Source organism: Podarcis melisellensis (assembly GCF_964234715.1).
Source record: "Podarcis melisellensis genome assembly, chromosome: 16".
NCBI classification, from domain to species: domain Eukaryota; kingdom Metazoa; phylum Chordata; class Lepidosauria; order Squamata; family Lacertidae; genus Podarcis; species Podarcis melisellensis.
Window position 1 is genome coordinate 11,685,137 of NC_138533.1, and position 22,604 is coordinate 11,707,740.

Consider the following 22,604-nt stretch of genomic DNA (forward strand, 5'->3'; position numbering starts at 1 on the left):
CGGAGTCTGTAACCTGAAGCGCCTGTAACCTGAAGCATCTGTCACCCGAGGTACCACTGTAGAAACAATAATAAACTGTAAAATAAAATTGTATTCTTCAAAATGAAACAGAAGCTACAGTGAGATGGAAAATAATATTTATTCTTGTATTCTTCCCCTTTTGGGGGGGAGGAATCTCCTACTTTTTCTAATTGCAAAGTCCTTGATCAGATCCTCGAAACTAATCTTACGTAACACATCTGCTTCTGTACTTAGTAGAGATGAGGCGGCCAGCCTGCCTTGCTGCATAATTGTTTTGTCGGGATTTTTAATATTCTTCAGCTGAGAAAATGAACACTCAGCTGATCAATTTGTGACCATTACCGGCAATGGAAAATGTCTGTGGTGCTCCCCTTCCCTAGATGGCTTAAGCACGTGCCTATTTTAGTTATTCCAGCCCTGCCACCTATTATTGCCTTTTGCTCGGCCTGCTGTTGGTCTTCCTGCGTTCTGCCCTATCACTCCCAAAGGGCTCCATCTATGAAGAAAGGTTACGACATTTGGGAGTTTTAAAGTTTGGAGGAGAGGCGAGTAAGGGAGGACACGATAGAGCTGTATAAGGTTATGCACGGTGGGGGAAAGTGCATAGGAAGATGTTTTTGCTCCCTTTCTCCTCATTCTAGAACCTGAGGCTCTCCAATGAAGCTGAATCACAGAATCGTGGAATTGTAGAGTTGGAAGGGACCCCCAGGGTCATCTAGTCCAACCCGCTGCAAAGCAGGAATCTCAACACGCGGTTGCCCACCTATTGGGAGATTAAGGGCAGACAGAAGGAAGGGCTTCTTTACACAGGACTTAGTTAAACTGTGGAGCTTGCTTGCTCCCCACTGGTGGCAGTGATGGCCACCAACGTGTGTGGCTTTAAAAGAGGATGGGAGAAATTAATGGAGGAGAGGGATATCGATGGCTACAAGTCTATATGGTCACATTCTCCCTCTACTGTCAGGAAGCAAACTGCCTCTGAATATCAGTTACTGGGAGTCACAAGTGGGGAGTCATTCTGCACAGAAACAGTAAAGATGTTTGTACCTTTAAGAACAGTTTCTGTGAGCTCTGGGCTGATTGAGTACAGCTGGCCATGCCTACAAAAGGAGAAAAGCTGCAGTTTGAACTCTGCCTGCAGGAAAAAAACACCCAACAAGCTTCACTGTTTGTTGTTTTGAAATAAAACCTTTATTTTGGTTTGGTTTTACACCAGTCTCACGGTGTCACAGTTTCTGTCATCTGCCACCAGTGAAAAAACCCCTCTAACATTGCCGCTGCGTTCAGGTCCTGTTTGCCGGTTTCCCATCAGCATTTGGTTGGCCACTGTGTGAACAAGATGCTGTACTAGACGGGCCTTGGGCTTGACACCGAAGGACTCTTCTTTTGTCGAACATCACAAGAGGGATGAGACGAAGCAGTAATTCCTCTGGGCAATTGATCCGACTCGGCCCAAAGGTCAGCAATACCTTTGGAGGACGGATTGGGGCCCCTACTGACTCCCACCTTGTTCACTGGCCGCTCAGATCTGAAGTGCAAGTGGTGTTGGGAGTTGGACGTCCACACATCCTGTCCTGCTGGAAGAATAAGTTCCTTCAGCAGCTTCTGATTTTCCAGGCTGAAAAAATCGAAACCACCAGCCAGGGCCAGGAGCCAACAGAAGTCGCTTATCTGTATAAAGCTTTCACCAGACACTTCCTCCTCTGCGACTTGCTTGAGAATGCAAAGAGTCTTGTATTCCCTATAAAGATGTATATTTGAAAACGTTTGGTTTTTTTTTCCTTTAAAAAAAAATATTTTTCCTTTATTTTTTCATTTTTTGTGTTTTTTCCTCTTTTGTATATGCAATATGTACATGTATTTGTAATATGTACAGTGGTACCTCAGATTAAGTACTTAATTCGTTCCGGAGGTCCGTAGTTAACCTGAAACTGTTCTTAACCTGAAGCACCACTTTAGCTAATGGGGTCTCCTGCTAACGCTGCACGATTTCTGTTCTAATCCTGAAGCAAAGTTCTTAACCTGAGGTATTATTTCTGGGTTAGCGGAGTCTGTAACCTGAAGCGTATGTAACCCGAGGTACCACTGTATCTATATGGCTAAATCAAGAGAGATAGAGAGAGAATGCAAGAGTCTCCAGTCCTCACGTTCCCCAGCTGAGGACCAGTTTCCAGCTTTAGGGGCTGAAGAAAATAAAGTAAAAGCTCCTTTGCTTGGCCAAAGGAGCTAGGGCAAGCTATAGGCATGCCTGGTCATCTATTTCATGGGCTTCCCTTCCTGAGGGTAGGCAGTTTATGATTTGCTGAGGCCCACAAATTCAGAGAATGGGCAGACTTCAGGCTTGCAAGATCAACAAAATAGAGCCAGTGAAAGCTGCTCCAGTCAGGCTAAGGAAGTGCTGCCCCACCAGTCTGTAGTCTTCCTACAGACTGCCTCCACTTGCCTGCCTTCTGACTTACCAGCTGCCTAGGGGATGGCAGCAACTGACATCAGAGTTGTTGCCTGACAGAACTTGTCAGGGAGGAGGTGGAGGGCAAAGCTAGAATTGGTTGGCTCTGCCTGCCATTGGATCTGGCGCCACCTACTGGTGGGCTCCCTCCCTTCAGCCCAACCAGTCCCAATGGGCACCAGCCACCACTGAACAGAACCCAAGGTCTGCCAATCAGAGCTGGGTGCAAAATAATGGTTGAGGGGCAGTACTGGCAGCAACCCAGAAATAAGGAGCAGGGTGCCTGTGAGCACATGCTTGGCCAAGGAGTTTATCTTTCTGACACCTGCTTCTCTTTTTTGCCTGTGAAAGGGCCAGATCACTCTTACCAAGGGTCTGAACTGATTCAATAATGATAATAATTATTATTAATATTTTATTTGTACTCCGCCTATCCGGCTGGATTTCCCCAGCCACTCTGGGCAGCTTCCAACAAAGATTAAAAATACATTAAAATGTCACATATTAAAAACTTCCCTGAACAGGGCTGCCTTCAGATGTCTTCTAAATGTCAGGTAATTGTTTATCTCTTTGACATCTGGTGGGAGGGTGTTCCACAGGGCAGGCGCCACTACCGAGAAGGCCCCCTGCCTGGTTCCCTGTAGCTTTGCTTCCCGCAATGAGGGAACCGCCAGAAGGCCCTCAGCGCTGGTCCTCAGTGTCCGGGCAGAACAATGGGGGTGGAGACGCTCCTTCAGGTATACTGGGCCAAGGCCACTTAGGGCTTTAAAGGTCAACACCAACACTTTGAATTGTGCTCGGAAATGTACTGGGAAACATGCAAGTCTCCTGCCCTCCTTCCACCTATTTCATCTCTCTCTCTCTCTCTCCCCCTGCGCCCCCTTCAGTGGTGGCTTGTGCCCAATGCGACTGGTAGAGCAGATGGCAAAGGAGCCCAAACTCTAGGTGGAGGTGGAGCTAATGATAAGCAGAGAAAACTGACTCAAGGTTTCTCCCCATCCTCTTCCCTGTTGAACTCTACAAGGACAACACTGAGATTAAGGAGGAGGAACATCAGTGCTTATCAGGAGTACTGATAAGCAGTGCTACCCCCTGGGACGGATGTACGTAAGGAGTCTGGCATGTTGGGGTTGGCAGGATGCCTCCTAAGAACATACAAAGGGCCTGGCTGCTGGATCAATGGCCCAACAAGGTCAGCATCCTGTTCTCACAGTAGCCAACCACAGTGCCCACCTTCGATTCCCAGCAACTGTTATTATTCAGAGGCATACTGCCAGTTCCGACGTCTCTGGCCTCTTATTTACAGAGAGTCCAGGGGGTGGCACTGCTTGCCAGCTTCCTCCTCAGTTTTGCTTATGTAAAATTCAGCAGAGAGGAGGAGGAGGATGGGGACAAAAAAAGAGAGAGATTGAATTGGCTCTTCCTGTCATTGGCTCTGGCGCCACCTACTGGTGGGCTCCCTGCCTGCCACCCCATTGGTCTGCACTAACCTGTGCTCTGACCAGCAGCAAGGACTCTTAATAGCTCAGGTATGAAGAGCCAGCACAGACTCCAACTCCTATCAGCCTTAGCCAGCATGGCCAATGGTCAGGGCTGATAGAAACTGAAGAGGTGGTGACATTGGCTCCCCCCATCCCTGGGCCAGTGTGATGTAGTGGTTAGAGCACTGGACTAGGATCTGGGTGACCAGGGTTCCCACTCAGCCATGAATGTCACTGTGCAACCCTGTGAAGGGGGGGACAGTCACATTCTCTCAGCCTAGCCTACCTCACAGGGTTGTTGCGGGGATAAAGAGGAGAAGTTCATATGCCAGCTTGAGCTCCTCAGAGGGGTGTGATATAAACCCAATTGCTTTCAGTTGCTGTTGTTTTTAATTAGTCAAGAGGTATGCAAATGTTATTAAGTAAATAAAAATGATCAATGTCATCATCTGAGCATGAGTCTCTTGAACAGGGGTCAGCAACCTTTTTCAGCCATGGGCCGGTCCACCGTCCCTCAGACCATGTGGTGGGCTGGACTATGGGGGGGGGGGGGAATGAACGAATTCCTATGTGCCACAAATAACCCTGAGATGCATTTTAAATAAAAGTGCACATTCTACACATGTAAAAACACCAGGCAGGCCCCACAAATAATCCAGAGATGCATTTTAAATAAAAGGGCACATTCTACTCATGTAAAAACACACTGATTCCGAGATCATCCGCGGGCCGGATTGAGAAGGCGATTGGTCCGCATCCGGCCTCTGGGCCTTAGGTTGCCTACCCCTGCTCTTGATCCTCAGGGCACAGCTGTCAACCTTCCCTTTTTTTTGCAGGAAATTCCCTTATTTCAGCACCGTTTCCCACTGCTTCCCGCTGCTATCCTGGATTGTTAGATGTCCCGTAGACTGTCTCTGGGACAGGTGAGGCTGCTGATCCCTTATTTTTAAATCCAAAAGTTGACAGCTATGCCTCAAGGTCGTGGGTTCGAGCCCCACCTGGGGTGAAACATTCCTGCATTGCAGGGGGTTGAACTAGATTGACCCTTGTCCTATGATTCTATTACCATCTTGCCTGCCTGCCTGCTTTCCACAGCCCCTTCCGTTTTCCATGGAGAAATCAGGCGTTAGGAGGACTTTCCCAACTCTTTTCGATCAATTGGAGAACCTCCAGCGAATATCTCCCACCGCTGCCCCCTCTCCCCTCTTTCCAATTTGGTCCAGCAGAGCGCCGGGGTCCCGTCGCCCCTCCATCTCCCCGCTGGCCAGTTCTTTCCTGTGGGCCCAGCCGAGCGCTTGAGAAACTAACTTTTTTTAAAAAAATGAAAAACCAAACAAAAAATCCCAGCTAGGCGCGAGCGAAGACAGCGCGATGCAAGACTTGTGTGTTTTTTCTCCTCTCCCTGCAAGGGAAATGACATACCGCCCTTGTTGCTTCCTGGGGGTGGGGGGAGCCCGGCCCCAGCAGCGCGATCGGGGCAGGGCGGGCGCTTCTGCTGCTTCTGCTGCCGCCGCAGCCGCCTCCGCTCGCCGCTTCCCGCAAGTCCCCGGGTCCTTTCTGGCTCCTTCATCCCCTGGCTCATTCGCCTGGCGAGGAGGGGGACCGAAAAACACGCGATCGCCGGCTGGAGAGCGCATGGAAGCGCGGCGCGGCGCTGCTCGGCCACCACCATGGACGGCTACCCGGAGCGCAGCCCCAACGGTGAGCTTGTGATTTATTCTGATTTTATTTTTGTTTTGCCCCGTGCAAAGATCCGACGCCCTCCATTTCCTCCCCGTCAGGGGGAACTCGGGGAACAGGAGCGCGGTGGAGAGTTGCCTCGCGCCCTGACGCGAGGGGGCGCTGGAGAGAGGTGGGGCAACAGAAGCGGGGCGAGGTTGCCAAGCGGGTTGAAACGATCTCTCCGCGCGACATCCTTGCTTCCCCCCACTCCCGGATGATGTCGGGTTGGGAGCGCAGAGGACTGGAGATCGCCTCCGCCCCGCGCCCAACAACACAAACGCGGATACTTGTGGCGTAAAAACAAACAAACACGTGGGTGAAGCTGCAACCCGCGTTCAACGTCCTGGGGAATTTAAAAGGGACACAGCAAGCCTTACATCGGAGTAAACAAACGAAGGATCGAGTTGTCCAGCTTAGAAACTTAGGCATGCTCACTTGGGAGTTAAAGCTGAACGCGCTTACTGAGTGGTAGACCCCATAGAACACAAATGGGTTTGATATTATTATTATGATTGTTATTGTTATTATTATTATTATTATTAAGCCTGCTCTGCTGCTTTTATGGAATAAACAAGCAAAGAATCCAGCTTCCCCAACTTGCAATTATTACTCCTTTCCAAGTACCTTAAAACCACTAGAAGGTGGTTTGCAGATGTGCAAAGGTTCAGGGGGCATTGTGCTGTTGAGCAAGGGCAGATTTTGTTGCTTTTAAGGAGCTCTGAGGCATAGGGTGAGAGAGAGTTGTGTGCCTAATGCATGCAGTGTATGGTTGCAGAGGAAATGTGGGTTGGTTTGGTGGGAAGGGTTTGGGAAGTACGCACTGTGTGAATCACTCCCCAGGGGGGGGCAGGAGGTTTGTTTTGTGTCCCTGTGTAAATATACTACGCCAACATAGGAGGAGAAAAGTGTTGTGTATGTATATGTGTGAGAGATTCTGTGAGCAGAGTTTCCACAGTGGAAATAACATGCAACCTGTGTGCAAGAGCATTGTGCATATGAGGTTTGCCCATGTGGTATTTTTCCTTTAATCTGAGAAGCATGTGCAAATGTCTTGTGGATGCAGATTTCCACAGGTCTACAGTCAGTGTGTTGGAAGACTCTGCCCTCTGTGGTACCTGTGGTTGCTGGACTACAACTCCCATCTACCCCTGATCATTGGCCATGCTGGCTGGGGCTGATGGGAACTGAAGTCCAACAGCGTTTGTAAAGCCATGGGCTCCCCATCTCTGCTGTACACTTCTGTCAGTGCATTTAATATGTGATCCCTGGTAGGTTGAGACAAGATTGGTCTAGAACAGGGTACAGGGAAACTGTCACCCTCCAGATGTTGCTAAACATCTACCATCGGCCTTGATCATTGGCCATGCTAGTGGGGACTGATGGGAGTTGGAGTTTAGCAGTATTTGGAGTTGGCACCAAGCCTTCCCCCTCCCACAAAATACCCCTTCCACTTCTCCCCCGGTGTTTTGTTGTTTATTAGGCAGCAATCTGTACACATGCACATTCCCCTTTGCTAGAATGACAGGCTGCCCCCTCCCTTCTAAAGCTAAATAGCGTCAATATTTATAATGCCTTCTAAATAACACCAACATTTCCCCCCAAGTTTGTGCATGATAGAATCTTTATCCCTGCAAATCTACAGTGTTTTTTTCTTCCTTCTGTTCCTAGGCAAAGAACCTGTAGGGATTCGTTCCCTGCTTGGGATACATTTTTGCATATAAACAAATTCACTCACACCCTGACATACTTCTCATTAGTTTTAGGCTTAGAGGAAGCCACATATTGCAACATCTGGAGTCAGAGTCAGTAGAACAGGACATGACCAGTGTGGATGTGGGGCGGAGCTTCTACGTTTTTACGAAGCCAGGAGCCACCAATTGAGTTCATTGCTTGCCCCCCAAGCATTTAAAGAAATATTGGGAACTGTAGTTTGTTAAGTGTGCTGGGAATTGTAGCTCTGTGAGTTCCCAGGATTCTTTTAGGGGTGTATAGTGTGTAATCCTGTCTGTTTCATCTTTATTTGTTGAGTGAGACATAAAAGCCCACCCTGCATTTAGGGCCTGGAGTGGGCAACCCTTTTGATTTTCTAGGCCACTTGTCTTTTTACAAAAGCAAGTATTACTTGTTTAATCATACAGTGGTACCTCAGGTTACATATGCATCAGGTTACATACACTTCAGGTTACAGACTCCGCTAACCCAGAAATAGTGCTTAAGGTTAAGAACTTTGCTTCAGGATGAGAACAGAAATCGTGCTCCGGCGGCGCAGCGGGAGGCCCCATTAGCTAAAGTGGTGCTTCAGGTTAAGAACAGTTTCAGGTTAAGAACAGACCTCTAGAACGAATTAAGTACTTAACCCGAGGTACCACTGTATTCATATCCCTCCCTGTCCTACGAAGAGCTCAGGTCTGCTGCTTGTCATCTTATCCTGCACAACAACAACCCTGAGAGGTAGGCTAGGCTTAGAGAAAATGACTTGAGCAAGACCACCCAGTTTGCTTCATGGCTAAGCGAAGACACAAAGCTTATTTTGTTTGCCACTCTTTGCCTACCCAGACCATGAGCTGAGAACAAAACAGGGAGACTGGAGGGTTTATAAGCGCTAACTAATATGTATTAAGAGATCTTCATTTGTGACTGTAATTTTGAGCGGCAGTTTTTCACTGGGGTTCCTCAGAAGCTTATCATTGAGAAGATTAGTCAACGGTGCACAATATTTCCTGGCTTATCTGTCATTGCTACCCAACAGATGTGCAGCTACAGAGGAGTATTTGGTGTGAGCAAGAGGCATTATCAGTTCAGAAGAAACAGTTGTGATGAGGCCTAAATATCTAGGATAGTGCCCCATGTGAAATGAGCAGACTCATAGAACATATCCCAGAATCCTTTGCAACCAGCTGTGATTCAACAGGGAACATATAAGTTCGCCCAATGGTGGGAAGCTTTATAAAAAAAAAATCTCAACCCAACTGGGTTAGAAACAATAATGTTCTGCCTAGTTTAGCAGAGTAGTTAATAGTGTGACCTGGAAAGTCCCTCATTCAAATCTTGCCTCAGATAGCGTCTCACTACTAGGTGTAATTAGGCAAAACTATAGAGATAATACAGGCCGACTTTCAAAGGCTGTTGCTTGCAGGGTATTACTTTACCAACATGAACAAAGAGCTCTGAACACCTGAAATACACTATACAGTATATAACACCTAATTTAGCCGCAGCTGAATCCGAAAACTAGCCCCTCCTTTTGCCAGTATAATGAGATTGCAGTCTCGTTCTTCGGCTTCCAACGCCAGGTGTGTTATATTGCCCAGGCTGGTCTTTCAAGTGGTGTGTCATAAATTGGGCCTTCCTGGACAGGTTCCTGCTTTTGGTTCAAACATACTGGTGGAGAGCAGACTTCATGCTCAAAACCAAACTTTCCTGGAAAAGATAAATTATGTTTGAGTGTATTGAGACACAACTGCCTTGTACATTTAAAACAGTATTCTACCACTTTAAACAGTGATGGCTTCCCCCCAAAGAATTGTGGGAGCTATCTTTCATTAAGGATGCTGTGTGTTGTTAGAAGACCCCTATTCTCCTTGCAGAGCTACAGTTCCTGAAAACATTGTGCCTTGCAGCCAGAGTTGTGAAATCCAGAGCGGCTCAGCCTCCTGATAGCATCTCATCCCTCACCCCTTGGCCTACTTCTTTTTTGGCCTGCTCTGCCAAACATAAAGCAAGTCGGCAAGATCAAATTATTCCTTTTGGATTGAGTTATCCAGAATCAGTTTGCCACTCTCTTGTTCCGCCTTGCTTGCAGTTCCTCACCTGAATTCGGATTGTGCAAATGTACATTTTGTAAATGTGCACTGGAGGAATGGAGCAGGGGAAACCAGACCCCTCACTCACTGAGTAAGCTGCCTCCCCCGACCTGCAAAATTGTGTAGATTGAATCAACCTCCAGAGTTATATGAGAGAAATAATTGAAGCAGTAGCAGATCACAAAAATTTGAGAGTGTTTCAAGAAACACAGGCGCTACCGTATACTGAGGTCATATCCACACCATACATTTAAAGTACATGACTTCTCACAAAGAATCCTGGGAAGTGAACTATAGTATGTGAAGGGTGCTGGGAATTATAGCTCAATTCCCAGAATTCTATGGGGGAAGCCATTAAATGTATGGTGTGGATCTGATCCATTGGTCCACCAGCACTGTATTGTCTACACTGACTAGCAGTGGTTGTCCGAGGTTTCAGATGGGGGGTCTTTCTGTTTCTTGTTTGGGAATACCAGGGACTGAACCTGGGACCTTCTGCATGCCAAGCATAGGCTCTACCACTGAGCTAATCCCCTTCTCCTGTGCGCTCTTTCTCAAGAGAAATATAGACAATGCTCTCTTTGAGGAATTTGTTTTGTTATGCTTCATTCTGTTCTCGATTTAAAGTCGTCTTCTTTGAAGCGGAAATAAGAGTTTGGTGGATCTTATCCTTCTCACCTATAACAGACGGACACACTTATTAATTTAATCATTCTCTCTCTCTCTCTCTCTCTCTCTCTCTCTCTCTCACACACACACACACACACACACACACACACACACACACTGTTCCCCAACTGGGTGCTGAGGTAAACTGTGGGTGTCTTCGCCCCCTTCCTCTCTCCATATGTAGCCCGGTAACCGGAAGTGACTGAGCCAGACATGAGTAGCTGGGAAAACCCCAGTCAGGCCTAACCCAGCCTTCTGAAGGCTACAATTGCCAAAAAAAAAAAAAAAAAAAAGAATTTCAAAATGAGTTAAAAAAAATAATAATTTGGTATCTGCAGTGCTTGGGGACACCCAGTTATGTCACCTGGCACATGAAATATTGTGGTTTAACACATATAAAGACTTAAGTTTGCCACATAAGAATTTCAGAATTGTGGATGGGTGGGACATGAATTTATTAATAAAATGAGGACACTTTTTTGCATCTGTGGTGCTGGGAGTGCGGGGGGTGGGGTGGCGGCACCCAGTTATGTTGCTTGACGCGTAAAGTGTTGTGGTTTAACATCTATGGAAACTACATTTGCCACAAAAGAATTTCAAATGGGGAAACTCCCCCCCTTTTAATCAGTGATGCTTTTTAAAAAGGGCACACTCGGTTATGTCGCTTGGCCTGTGAAGCATTGGTGTTTAATGCATAACGGATACTTATTTTATTTATGTATTTACGTACTTATTTATTAGATTTATATACCACCCTTCGTCACAAGATCTCAGGGTGGTTCACAAGATCAAATATTTTCCAGTCTAAGATGCTGTGCCATTTCAGAGACTGGAAGCATATAATATAGTTGACAGCCTCAATTTGAAAATGACTTGGCTTTCTTCTCCACCCCCTCTGAAGCCAAGGAGAGGCATAGGAAGCGCCTGTCCCCGAAGGTTTAATTCCTGAGATGAGCACCTTGCCCAAAAATGTCACCCAACGTGTTTGGCGGGGAGGGTGGAGGGCGTGTGTGAGTGTGGGGGCGATTTTTCTAATGGAAACTGAAAGGCCCAAGAGGGAGCAGGAGGATGCTCTGGCATTCCATGCACACAGCGCACCAGGGCCGGGGCAAGGCTATAAGACTCCTGAAATCCAGTATTTCTTTATTGGTTTTTGGGTGTGGAGCAGGGAAGGTGTGGTGTAGAATTCCTCAGAGTCAGGCCCTGTCAGAAGGTGAGACCAGGAAGCAGAAATTTGAACTAAGAACCTTCTGCCTTATTCTGTAGACTGGGGTGGTGGATCATCAGGCCCAGGGGCTGAATTTGGCCCTTAAGGACTCTCCATCTGGCCAACAAAGGTCCGTATAGTTAAGGCTATGGTTTCTCCAGTAATGATGTATGGAAGTGAGAGCTGGACCATAAAGAAGGCTGATCCCATGGACTGCAAGAAGATCAAATCTATCCATTCTTAAGGAAATCAGCCCTGAGTGCTCACTGGAAGGACAGAGCCTGAAGCTGAGGCTCCAATATTTTGGCCACCTCATGAGAAGAGAAGACTCCCTGGAAAAGACCCTGATGTTGGGAAAGATGGAGGGCACAAGGAGAAGGGAGCGAAAGAGGACGAGATGGTTGGACAGTGTTCTCAAAGCTACCACATGAGTTTGACCAAACTGCGGGAGGCAGTGGAGGACAGGAGGGCCTGGCGTGCTCTGGTCCATGGGGTCACAAAGAGTTGGACACGACTAAACGACTAAGCAACAACAAATCTGGCCCTTGGAACTCTCCCAGACTGCACATCCTCTCCTTAGGCTGCATCCTGCACTGGCCTTGCTTCATACCCCAAATGGTTTTTTTGTGGTTGGAATGTGCCCTTGAATTCAATTCTTGCCTGAATGGAGAATAAAGTGGGTGTGTATGTGCTTCGTCTATTGTACAAAGGTAAAATTAACATTTATTTTTGCTTCTGGCTCCACCCACTGCTGGCAGTGGCCCTCGGAAGGCTGCCTAGAAGAGAATGTGGCCCTTGTGTTGAAAAAAACTTCCCTACTCCTGCTGTAGATGCCACAGGGCACCATTCTTGAAAATATGTGGCTGAATGAGGATTTGAACTTGGATTGCAAACTTCCCATTCTAACACTGACCATTGGTCTAGTCTGAAATTTCAGTGAGCAGGCAAGGCCCTCCTGCCCTATCCCTTCCCCCTTTAAGTTGACCATACTGGGGGCGAGGGAGACGTGAATTGAAAAGGTCATGGGAAAAAGTGCCTTTTTGTTTAAGGGTTTTTGGGGGATGAGTGTGCGGAGGAGGAAAATCTGGACAAAGCGGAGCCTGTTTGGGCTATTATTTATCTTTAAAGCCCATCTGATTTCTGTGTTCCTCAGCACAGAGACGAAATAAGTCTCCATATTTTTTTTGTACCAGCTTCTCAGATCCAGGCTTCTTTTGAGTCCTCTCCACATCCTCTTTTTGTTGGACAGAGGCCTTCTTTACCGCCCACTTCTCAGTCTTTGGTTGGGGGGGGTAGTTGAGAGAGAGGAAAGAGGCGATGTGGTTTCATCAAGGGGGGTGGTATATCCAACAAGAAAATAACCCCAGCAAATCTTGCTCGTTGGCTCAGGCTGGAAAACACTTCGGTCTGCTTCGTCGCATGCAGCAAGATTGCCAGCTCCCTCTGTTTTCTTTGTATAACTTCCAGCTGGTGTGTTTGGTACCTTGAAGAAGAAAGGGAGAGGGGAATCTGAATACAGTACTGCACTATTTTATATTTGCATCCACTTCCATACATTGCGAGCTATTTATGAGCCATTGAGAGTCTCTTGCTCCATAATGGCAAGATCTGGGGCACAGTGAGATCCTCTTTGTGCAATTTCCTTCTCACTCTTCCAGTCCTTCTCCTATATCCAGGATCAGGGGTAGGCAACCTAAGGCCCATAGGCCGGATGCAGCCCAATTGCCCGTGGATGGTCTGGGAATCAGCGTGTTTTACATGAGTAGAATGTGTGCTTTTATTTAAAATGCATCTCTGGGTTATTTGTGGGGCATAGGAATTAGTTCATCCCCCCCCCATATAGTCCGGCCCCCCATATGGTCTGAGGGACAGTGGACAGGCCCACGGCTGAAAAAGGTTGCTGATCCCTGGCCTGGATCATCCAGTCCCCATCAATGCCTTTGTCCTCTCTCTCTCTCTCTTCTATAGCCCACCTTTTTTCTCTAAGTTTGATGTGGCATACGTGGTTTTCTCCCTTCTCATTTTATCCGCACAACAACCCAGGTTAGGTTGAGAGGCAAACTACAGATTTGAACCCTGGTCTCTTCCAAGTCGTGATCTGACATTCTAACCACAGCACCCCACTGACTTATGTTTACGATTTTGTTGAGATGGGATGTATCATTGAGCTGCAACAAGGCCTCTTACTTTCCTGGATGGAGGGAGTGGAGCGTGTGTATTGAAATCTCTTCTACACAGCTGGAATGAACCATGGTTGAAGTCACATCTATTGCTCCACCCACTTTTGCCTTTAGCACCACCCACCACAGGCATGCAGCCCCTGGAAGGTTGTTAATGGAGGAAATGTGGCCCTTGGGCTGAAAAAGGTTGAGAGAATAAAAGAAACTTACGGTTTATTAGTCCTGGCAAACAAAGCCATTCTGAATACAAGCTTATGTATGGCCATTATAGAGTTGTGAGGTGTATGAAATGAAAGTCCAATAGTAGCACTGAAGAAGCAGCAGGAAGGAACCAAAGACTGAGAGAAAAGCAATCTGCTCAATAAGGAATCAGCAAGGGAAGAACGCATTGCCTTTCTGACTCCTGCTACCACAGTTAGAAGTGTCATTGCTTTACTCCCAACAATAAGAACATACCAAAGCCAGGGCATGTTGTTTGCTGAGGCAAAGTCTCAGCCCAGACAGGAAATATTTCCTAGCCCTTTTTTGTCAAGGAGGCCTTGGTTGGCCAGATACGCATTGAAGAAGGAGGAGAAGAAGTTACATCACTAAAAATGGAAGATGACAGAAATAATTACCGAAATTTAAATAAAAACACATATCATTTGCCTGCCTTCTCAGTCTACTGAAGAGCTATGTAGCTAACTGTGGGTTGGCAATTTCAAGGCCACTCCTTACTTCCCTTCTTGTGGTTCCTTACCTTTAAACCAGACTTGGACTGGACTTAAATAGAGGTCACTTTAGATAACTGTCCTCTGTAAAGATGTGCTTTTTTGGTTTTGGGGGGAGGCTTTTAGGTCCAGAGAAAAGGTGCGTTATTGGGGGGACAAGATAAAGGTGTATCAAATTGGTAGATGGCCTGGAGAAAGTGGCCAGGCCTCTCTGCTTCACGCAGATAGACAAAACAAAGTACAGTGGTACCTCGGGTTACATACGCTTCAGGATACATACGCTTCAGGTTACAGACTCCGCTACCCCAGAAATAGTGCTTCAGGTTAAGAACTTTGCTTCAGGATGAGAACGCAAATTGTGCTCCGGCGGCGCGGTAGCAGCAGGAGGCCCCATTAGCTAAAGTGGTGCTTCAGGTTAAGAACAGTTTCAGGTTAAGAACAGACCTCCGGAATGAATTAAGTACTTAACCCGAGGTACCACTGTACATCTTCACACAACACATAGCTAAACTGTGGAATTTGTTCCTGCGAGATGACTACCAAATTGGAGGGGAAGGTTATCAATGGCTATGTTCTACAATACTCTTAAGGAGCCAATATAGCTCTGGATATCAGTTGCTGGGATCCGCAAGTGTCAAGAGTTAACCTCGCACTCGGGTCCGGCTTGTAAGCTTCTCAGTTCGCCACTTTGAGAACAGGATGCTGAACCAGGTGGGCCTTTGGCCTCCTCCAGCCACCCTCTTACAGATTATGGGAAAAGGGTAGTAAAAGGTTAAGCCATCTCGACCCCCTTGGTCCTCTGCGTCTCCCACACATCCTTAGAGCACCCAGGGGGGCAGGGGGGCCATGTTGTGGAGCTGACGGTGGCGTCAGGAATGTCTAAGGCGGGAGTCGTTTCCTCCCAACTGCCACTGTCCTCCGCTGCCAGCACAAACAAGGCTGGCTGGGCATGAGGCAAGAACTGGGCTTGCTGCCTGCACAATGTGGGCCAGAGGACCTAGCTTGAACCAAGGAGGCCTCTCCTCTGCCTCCCTCCCTCTGTGAACTGTGGCACCCCAGGACGGGCCTTATGCGGGAAACCTTAACCATCTCCCCCTGCTGTGTTAATTATAGACACTTGTGACCATTGTGGCTTCTGGCAAAACATGTCTGTGTTTAAATGCAGCAAATAAGAGCCAGTTCTTCTTGGTATAGGAACACACGGACTCTGGAGCTCCACAAAAGCCATCGCTTGGAGGAACGCTGCAATCTCCAGCGCTGAAACAGAAAAGCTGCTCCAAGGGGTTTTTTCATGTGGGGGCATGTTGCTATTATTGTGCTATATGTAGGAGAGGGACGCAGGTGGCACTGTGGGCTAAACCACAGAGCCTAGGACCTGCCAATCAGAAGGTCGGCGGTTCAAATCCCTGCGACGGGGTGAGCTCCCGTTGCTCGGTCCCTGCTCCTGCCTACCTAGCAGTTCGAAAGCACATCGAAGTGCAAGTAGATAAATAGGTACCACTCTGGCGGGAAGGTAAACGGCGTTTCCGTGCACTGCTCTGGTTTGCCAGAAGCGGCTTAGTCATGCTGGCCACATGACCCGGAAGCTGTATGCCGGCTCCCTCGGCCAATAAAGCGAGATGAGCGCCGCAGCCCCAGAGTCGGCCACGACTGGACCTAATGGTCAGGGGTCCCTTTACCTTTACTTATGTAGTAGAGGGGGATCTGGGGCCTGAAAGTGGCCCTTCAGACCTCTCCACGTGGCCCTCTAAACTCTCACTGGCCAGGCTACCTCTCTACAGCCCTCACCGGCTCTGCTTCACAACCTTCTTGAGTCCCCCTCCCCCTGGCTGGAATGTATCCTTGAACTCTGATAATGCCTCAGGCTTCTCTAGATGGAGGATCGAGGGTGTGTGTGTGGGGGGGGGGAAACTGGCCTAGAGTACAAAGGGAAATTTTACATTCACTATTCCACCCACTTTTCCCTCAGACCTCGCCTGCAACTGGCATTTGGTTGCCCAGGAGGGAATGTGGCTCTCAGGGTCAAAAAGCTTCCATATTCCTGATGTAGGGCTGCCAGTGTACCTGGTGTTTTTTTATAGTAATGTAAACAGCTCTCTGCCCTGAGGACGTTACAGTCTGAAGTTGGAGGAACTGGTTTGGCACTGGGTTCAGGACAGACTTGTTTTTGTTTTTTTAAAAAAGCCTTTCTTTGGCGCAGTGCAGAATTAACTTTTAAGAAAAACAAAATAAATCCATGCAGCTAGCCCACATGGGACCCTTCAGACATAGGCAGTATTACCCTACACAACAGATGCTGAGGACAAGCAAAGGGGGAAAGGGGCAACCTTCCTTCTCTGCTCATAAGCTTTCCAAATGCATCTGTCTAGTTGTTGTTTTGGAAATGGCATGCGAAAGTAGAGCTTGGTCTAGTCTCTAGCAAGGCAATGCTTATGATACCTTAGGAACACGGGTAAACTCTGACTCAGGCTGTTGGTCCATCTAGTTCAGTACTGCCAATACTGACTGGTAGTGGGTCTCTGGGGTTTCAGGCAGGGGACATTCCCAGCCCGGCTTAGAGATGCCAGAATTTGAACCTGGCACCTTCCGCATGCAAAGCAGATGCTTTCCCACTGAGCTACAGCTCATCCCCAATACAGTGGTACCTCAGGTTGCATATGCTTCAGGTTACATACGCTTCAGGTTACAGACTCCACTAACCCAGAAATAGTACCTCAGGTTAAGAACTTTACTTCAGGATGAGAACAGAAATCGTGCTCTGGCGGCGTGGCGGCAGCAGGAGGCCCCATTAGCTAAAGTGGTGCTTCAGGTTAAGAACAGTTTCAGGTTAAGAACGGACCTGCGGAACGAAGTAAGTACTTAACCTGAGGTACCACTGTACATTATTAGATAGATCCCCAATTATAGATGAGGTTAATGTGGCCTAACCCTTTTATGGGTGTGGGGAACCTTTGGCCCTCTGGAAGTTGCTGAACTACAGCTCCCATCAGCCCCAGCAAGCATGACCAGTGCCCTGGGATGATGGGAGTTGTAGTTCAGCAACATCCAGAGGGCCAAAGGTTCCCCTTAACCTGCCCTCCTGCATTTTAAAAGCACGGGTTCCCAAATCTAATCACAGCTCCCTCCTTTGGCAGGTGAGAACCTCCTGGGTAGCAACACTATCCTGCGCCACCCGGCCTGGCTCACTGACCTCGATTCCCGCCTGCGGAGCCAAGAGGAGGAGCTGACGCTGGTGAAGTCGGCGTTGGCAGACGCCTTGCGGAGGCTCAGCTTCTACGACCAGCAGATCCCTCTGCTCAGGCAACAGCTGCTTGAAGGTGAGGGTGTCAAGAGTCCCAATAGATGGGCAGCTATCTATTTGTTGGTTTGTTTCATAAAAAATGTATATACTGCCTGATTGTTAAAAAAAAGGAAAGACCCTCGTAGCAGATGGTAGCTTTTAATCAGAAGAAAGGTGCATATATACAGGTGAGGGGAGGCGAACCTTTCTAACTGTACCTCCCTGCTGTTAGGCACACAAAATAACCCTATTTTTTGCTCTATAAGACGTACCAGACCACAAGACACATCTAGTTTTTGGAGGAGGAAAATATTCTGAATCTCAGAAGCCAGAACAGCAAGAGGGATCGCTGTGCAGCGAAAGCAGCAATCCCTCTTGCTGTTCTGGCTTCTGGGATAGCTGTGCAGCCTGCATTCGCTCCATAAGACGCACACACATTTCCCCTTACTTTTTAGGAGGGAAAAAGTGAGTCTTATAGAGCAAAAAATACGGTATTCTCTTCACCTCAGGTCAGACACCAGAAGTGAGCCATGGAGAGTGACAAGTGCCTGGGGTAATGGAGAAAAGTGCCTGGGTGAGCAGGGGGGTAAAGTGGAGGTGGAAATCCCTGCTTCATGTCAAAATCAGACCCCAATGCTCACATGGCAGGTTGCTTACAGCCATCAGATTGCTTCATGGGAATGGTTGCTTTAATTCAAATTCCTTTTTCACTGCAGCAAATTCCGGTCTGTCAGATACCAAAGATCCTGCACTCCTTCCACAAGACAATGGTGCCTTCTGGAGCCTGCCTGCTGCTTTCTCCAATGATTCTTTCAGGTACTTGTCAAGGGATCTTTGAGAGGGGCAAATTGAGGCCCCGGCAAAGACTGTGCTTATGGGACCATCTGCAGCTCACTCCCAAACGATGGAGGCTGGTCTGTTAGGGCCTGCCAGCCCTCAGCCATCTCCCACCAGCCTGCCATCTTATTGACAACCAGCCTAGGAAGGTGACCCTGCCTGTTTCCTCCTCCTCACTCTCAGTGTTACTCATTGTATAACCCGGCAGGAAGAAGGATTAGTTGGCTCCACCTGCCATTGGCTCTAGCTCTGTGTACTGTACCTGAGAGTGTGGAAGTAAAAGGAGAGGAAGTGCTGTATAGTGGTTAACTAAGTGTGGTGGAGTGAATGAATGAATGTTTATTATTATGACTAATAGTAAAACCAGAATTTCAGCATAATTTTTTCATAAACATTAAAACGGATAAAGTGAAATTTAACAATCAATATACCAATTAAATGGATTTAAAATATGTATCCAAATATGTAAACTCAATGATTAAAAAAAAACCCCATAAGAATTTGACTGTGAGCTGTGTCAATTTATGACTGTTGGTGGAACTGTGTGATGGAGTAGCTAACTAAGTACGTTGTTTGGTTGTAAGTTGCTTTGGGTTCCCTTGGGCAAGATAAAGTGATTCACAAATTTAAATAACAACTACTACTACTACTACTACTACTTCTGTTTGAGGGAAATTCTATTGTTTTCTCAGCATCTCAAGCTGCAGAATTTAGTCACAGAGAATATAACACCATTCCCCCCCCCCCCACAACAGAACTGTTTTCTTGCACTTACTGCTCAGTTTCTTGATTTATCCCAACTTTCCTCCACGGAACTCTCTTCCCCCTCCCATTTTATTCTCACAACAATTCCTTGAGGTTGGTTAGGCTGAGACGCTGGGACTGGTTCAAGGTCACCCAGTGAGAGCTTCATGGCCAAGACGGGATTTGAACCCTGGTCTCCCAGGTCCTAGCCCAGTACCCTAACCACTACACCGCCAGTGGCTCTGTTACTGCACAGTAATTGCATAATAACTCCATCATCCGGGAGGAAAGCTTTGCTTTCTGAAACACATCTCACATGTTGACTTTTTAAAGGGCATTTACAAGGATGATTGAAACAATCTGGCGTCCCACATCTCACGTTGTGTTTTGGTTTGCAGGTCCACTATTGCGCAGCAACCTGGAGGCTACAGGGAGTCAGTGCCTTCAGCTGAAAGGGCCCAGGGCTCACCAAGGGTCAGCGTTGGGACGCAAACAGAGGAGTCCTCCATGCTGGAGGCAAAGCAGAGCCAGTACCTAAGCAACGGGCATCTTAAGCAGACAGAGAGCTCGGTGGTTCAAGGACAGACAGGCCAAGACCCTTCCACCCTTGGACAGACAGGCTTCACAGAGGGCTTAGCCAGTGGAGGCCCTTTGGAGCCTGTTAAGAACTCCTTTGGGCTGCAGGCTGAGGGAGAAGGAGACCCAGGATTTGACTTGGAGTTGCAAAATGTTCAGGAAAAGCAAAAGGTTCAGGAGGAACCCCAGGCTCGAGGCACTGGTTGCCACCCTCCTAGGACTTGCCCCCACGAAACTCAAGATGTCGGGGAGCCTCCCCCTGAAGACAGCCGAGACAAAGTCTCCAGCGTGGGGCAGTCCCAACCCCCAGCTCAATCGCTGGGTCAGCTCCCAGCATCCCCTGAGCCTCCGTTGGAAGTGGGGAGCAGCAACAGCAGCAGCACCCCTGCCTCACCGGTCCCAGCTGTGCAGAGTTTGATGTCCAGCAAGAAGGAGCTGTAAGTGTGAAGGCTGAGGGAACTGGGCTGGATTCTTCTGGGAGAGAAACAGAAAGAGGGGCGAGTGTTTCATAAGGTTATCATTGCTCTGGATTTAGTCTTGTGGGTGTTTAAAAATAAATAAAAATCAGCAAAACTCCAGAGTCCTATTCCCAGATCCAAGAGAAAAAAGGTTGTTTAAGACATGGAGCCTTTCTGCCAGAGACCATAGCTTCCTATATGCATATGCCTGGGTTTAAGGCTGGGTGGAGATGAGGTTTAGTTGGAGCAGAGAGACAGGATTCCTAGGTTTTCTGTCTGATTCTGGGTGCAGGGCAAGACCCACCCATGGCTTGATATTATGTGAAGAGGCTGTGTGCTCCCTTCTCCCCTTGCATGATCTGATTCATTTAGTTGCCTCCTTTTGTACATTTTTTTTATTCAATTAACATATCCTGAAGAGTCTTTGCCAGTTAGTGTAGGCAGAGCAAGAGGAACCAATGGTCTGACTTGATATGAGGTGGATTCCTATGTTCCAGATACCCGGGTGACAGCAGTTCTATGTCTTTCTCTCTGAGCTCCCTAGCTTGCTGCTCTCAGGTATGGCAGAGGATGTTGCCCCATTGCTGGTGTTGAAGATCCAGCTGCCTGTTTATGTGAACATATGTTCCACCCCTGGTGTGATTCACTTAGGGTCAGGATCCTGCACACCTGTTGAAAACTGATTAACCTACTGGATGGATTTAGGACGTTGGCTGGGAACGTTTGTGGCCCAATGGGACAGATCTTTACCTCTCCCCACCCCACAGGATAACATTAGCAGGTGGGCAGGACCACCCACATGTCAATCATCTGACATACTAACTGACAGCAGATGACAGACAGGTGGGTTGCCCCACCCACCTGCCAAAGTTGACCCACGGGATTGGGGGGAAATGGAGACCATTCAGGATTGAACTTCCCATGCACCCGCTGATAACATGGCTCTCTCCTGCTCTCCAGACACATCTCTACCTGCTCCATGCCTGACACCAGCTGAATGTGGTTGGGGAAAGCTTCCTCATGGGCCAAATCAGGAGGACTGGTGGGCCAAATCTGGCCCACAAGCTGGAGGTTCCTGATTGAGGAGAAAGGAAACACTGGGGCTGGCGCTATCCATAGATAGCCATCTCAGGCAGTTAATTTTGGGTATCATGAAAGAAACAAAATGGGAGCCAGTTATTTATTTATTGCTCCTTATTTCCTGTCAGAGAAGAGGAGAGTTGTTTGTAAGATTTTCTGCCCCAGATGCCAAAATCGCATGACCAACCTTGGGTCTGGTGTGTGTTGACTTGGGGATGCACACATTCACCTCAGACAGCGAAATGTCTCAGGTCGGCCCTGTCTCTGGGTCACTTATTGTCCTGTGATTCCCCCTTTCTCTCCCCCTCTACCATTCTGAGCTTCTTTTCCTGCTTGCTCAGAGGAGCCCGCCCCTTTCTCTCTTGGCTGAATTGAAGGTTTGGTAAAAACCAGGCTCTATTTGCAGCTGTGGGCAGAGCGTTGCCCCCACACCACAAGGCCAAAGGCAGCTTCTTCTTCTTCTTCTTCTTCTTCTTCTTCTTCTTCTTCTTCTTCTTCTTCTTCTTCTTCTTCTGGCTGTGAAGAGCTCTTCCTCAGAAGAAAGAGTCTGTCTTCTGCTGCTGCTGCCACTTCTCCTTAGAAGAAGGGGATGACCAGGGTTGCTCCCTCTCAGTGGCCTAAAGCACCCTGAGGAGAAGCAAATCAGCCAATATCCGTGGGTGCAAAATAGACTCACAACAAAGGCAAAGGACAACAGGGGAGTTTTTGACTGTGGGATGCATCTCTGTTACTTACTTATTTATTTTATTTAACACAATTTCTGTTCCACTGGATTGTAAGCAAACCTCTGAGTGGTCTACAAAAACAATGATTGAGTTGCATCCATAAGAATGTAAGAAGAGCCTGCCCGCTGGATCAGGCCAGAGGCCCATCTAGTCCAGCATCCTGTTTACACAAAGGGAAGCCCACAAGCAGGGCATGAGTGCAAGGACAACCCTACAAACTTGTGATTCCCAGCAGATGGTGTTCAAAGCTCTACTAGCTCTGACAGTAGAGGTAGAACAACTGCACTCTAGGTAGACCCACCAAAATTAATGGACCTGAGTTAGGTTTTGTCTGTTAATATCAATAGGCCTACCTGGAGCAGAGGCGCTTCCAGCTGACCTGTTTATTGCGCATTCTTTCTGATTTGTTTGCAGGGAGATTAGACAAAATTGGCTATTTGATGAACATTCCACTCTGATTTATTTGTGGGGAGCACCAATCATGTTGCACGAAGGGACGTTTCACCCCACCCTTCCCAGTGCATTTTCCTGTCACTTTTCTTATTGCAAAAAGTCTGATCTTTCAGGGAAGTGAATTTATTGTGCAAGAGCTCCAACTCAGTTCTATTTGCACGTCCTGAACTTTCCTATATGTTCTTGAGTCCCACCTGAAAGTAGTGACA

General features: G+C 47.7%; 1 protein-coding gene and 2 long non-coding RNA genes across 3 annotated transcripts in view; 1 reads left to right on the forward strand and 2 right to left on the reverse strand.

Annotated features, from left to right (window-relative positions):
* LOC309358823 overlaps positions 1–22,604 on the reverse strand; it is a 74,412-nt gene that overhangs the window by 11,324 nt on the left and 40,484 nt on the right. The gene's annotated exons all lie outside the window — the stretch shown is intronic.
* EML3 (EMAP like 3) overlaps positions 5,414–22,604 on the forward strand; it is a 39,920-nt gene continuing 22,729 nt past the window's right edge. Inside the window, exons 1-4 of the mRNA XM_081891364.1 lie at positions 5,414–5,652; positions 17,377–17,559; positions 18,239–18,338; positions 19,502–20,116. Coding sequence (XP_081747490.1) covers positions 5,622–5,652; positions 17,377–17,559; positions 18,239–18,338; positions 19,502–20,116 — 929 coding nt within the window. The 5' untranslated portion in view covers positions 5,414–5,621. The remainder of the gene's footprint in view (positions 5,653–17,376; positions 17,560–18,238; positions 18,339–19,501; positions 20,117–22,604) is intronic.
* On the reverse strand, positions 8,051–14,953 carry LOC309358768. The gene is made up of 4 exons (XR_014163578.1): positions 14,737–14,953; positions 14,272–14,492; positions 13,743–13,870; positions 8,051–9,093 (listed from the first exon to the last, which is right to left on the reverse strand). It is a non-coding gene; the product is annotated as an uncharacterized lncRNA (long non-coding RNA).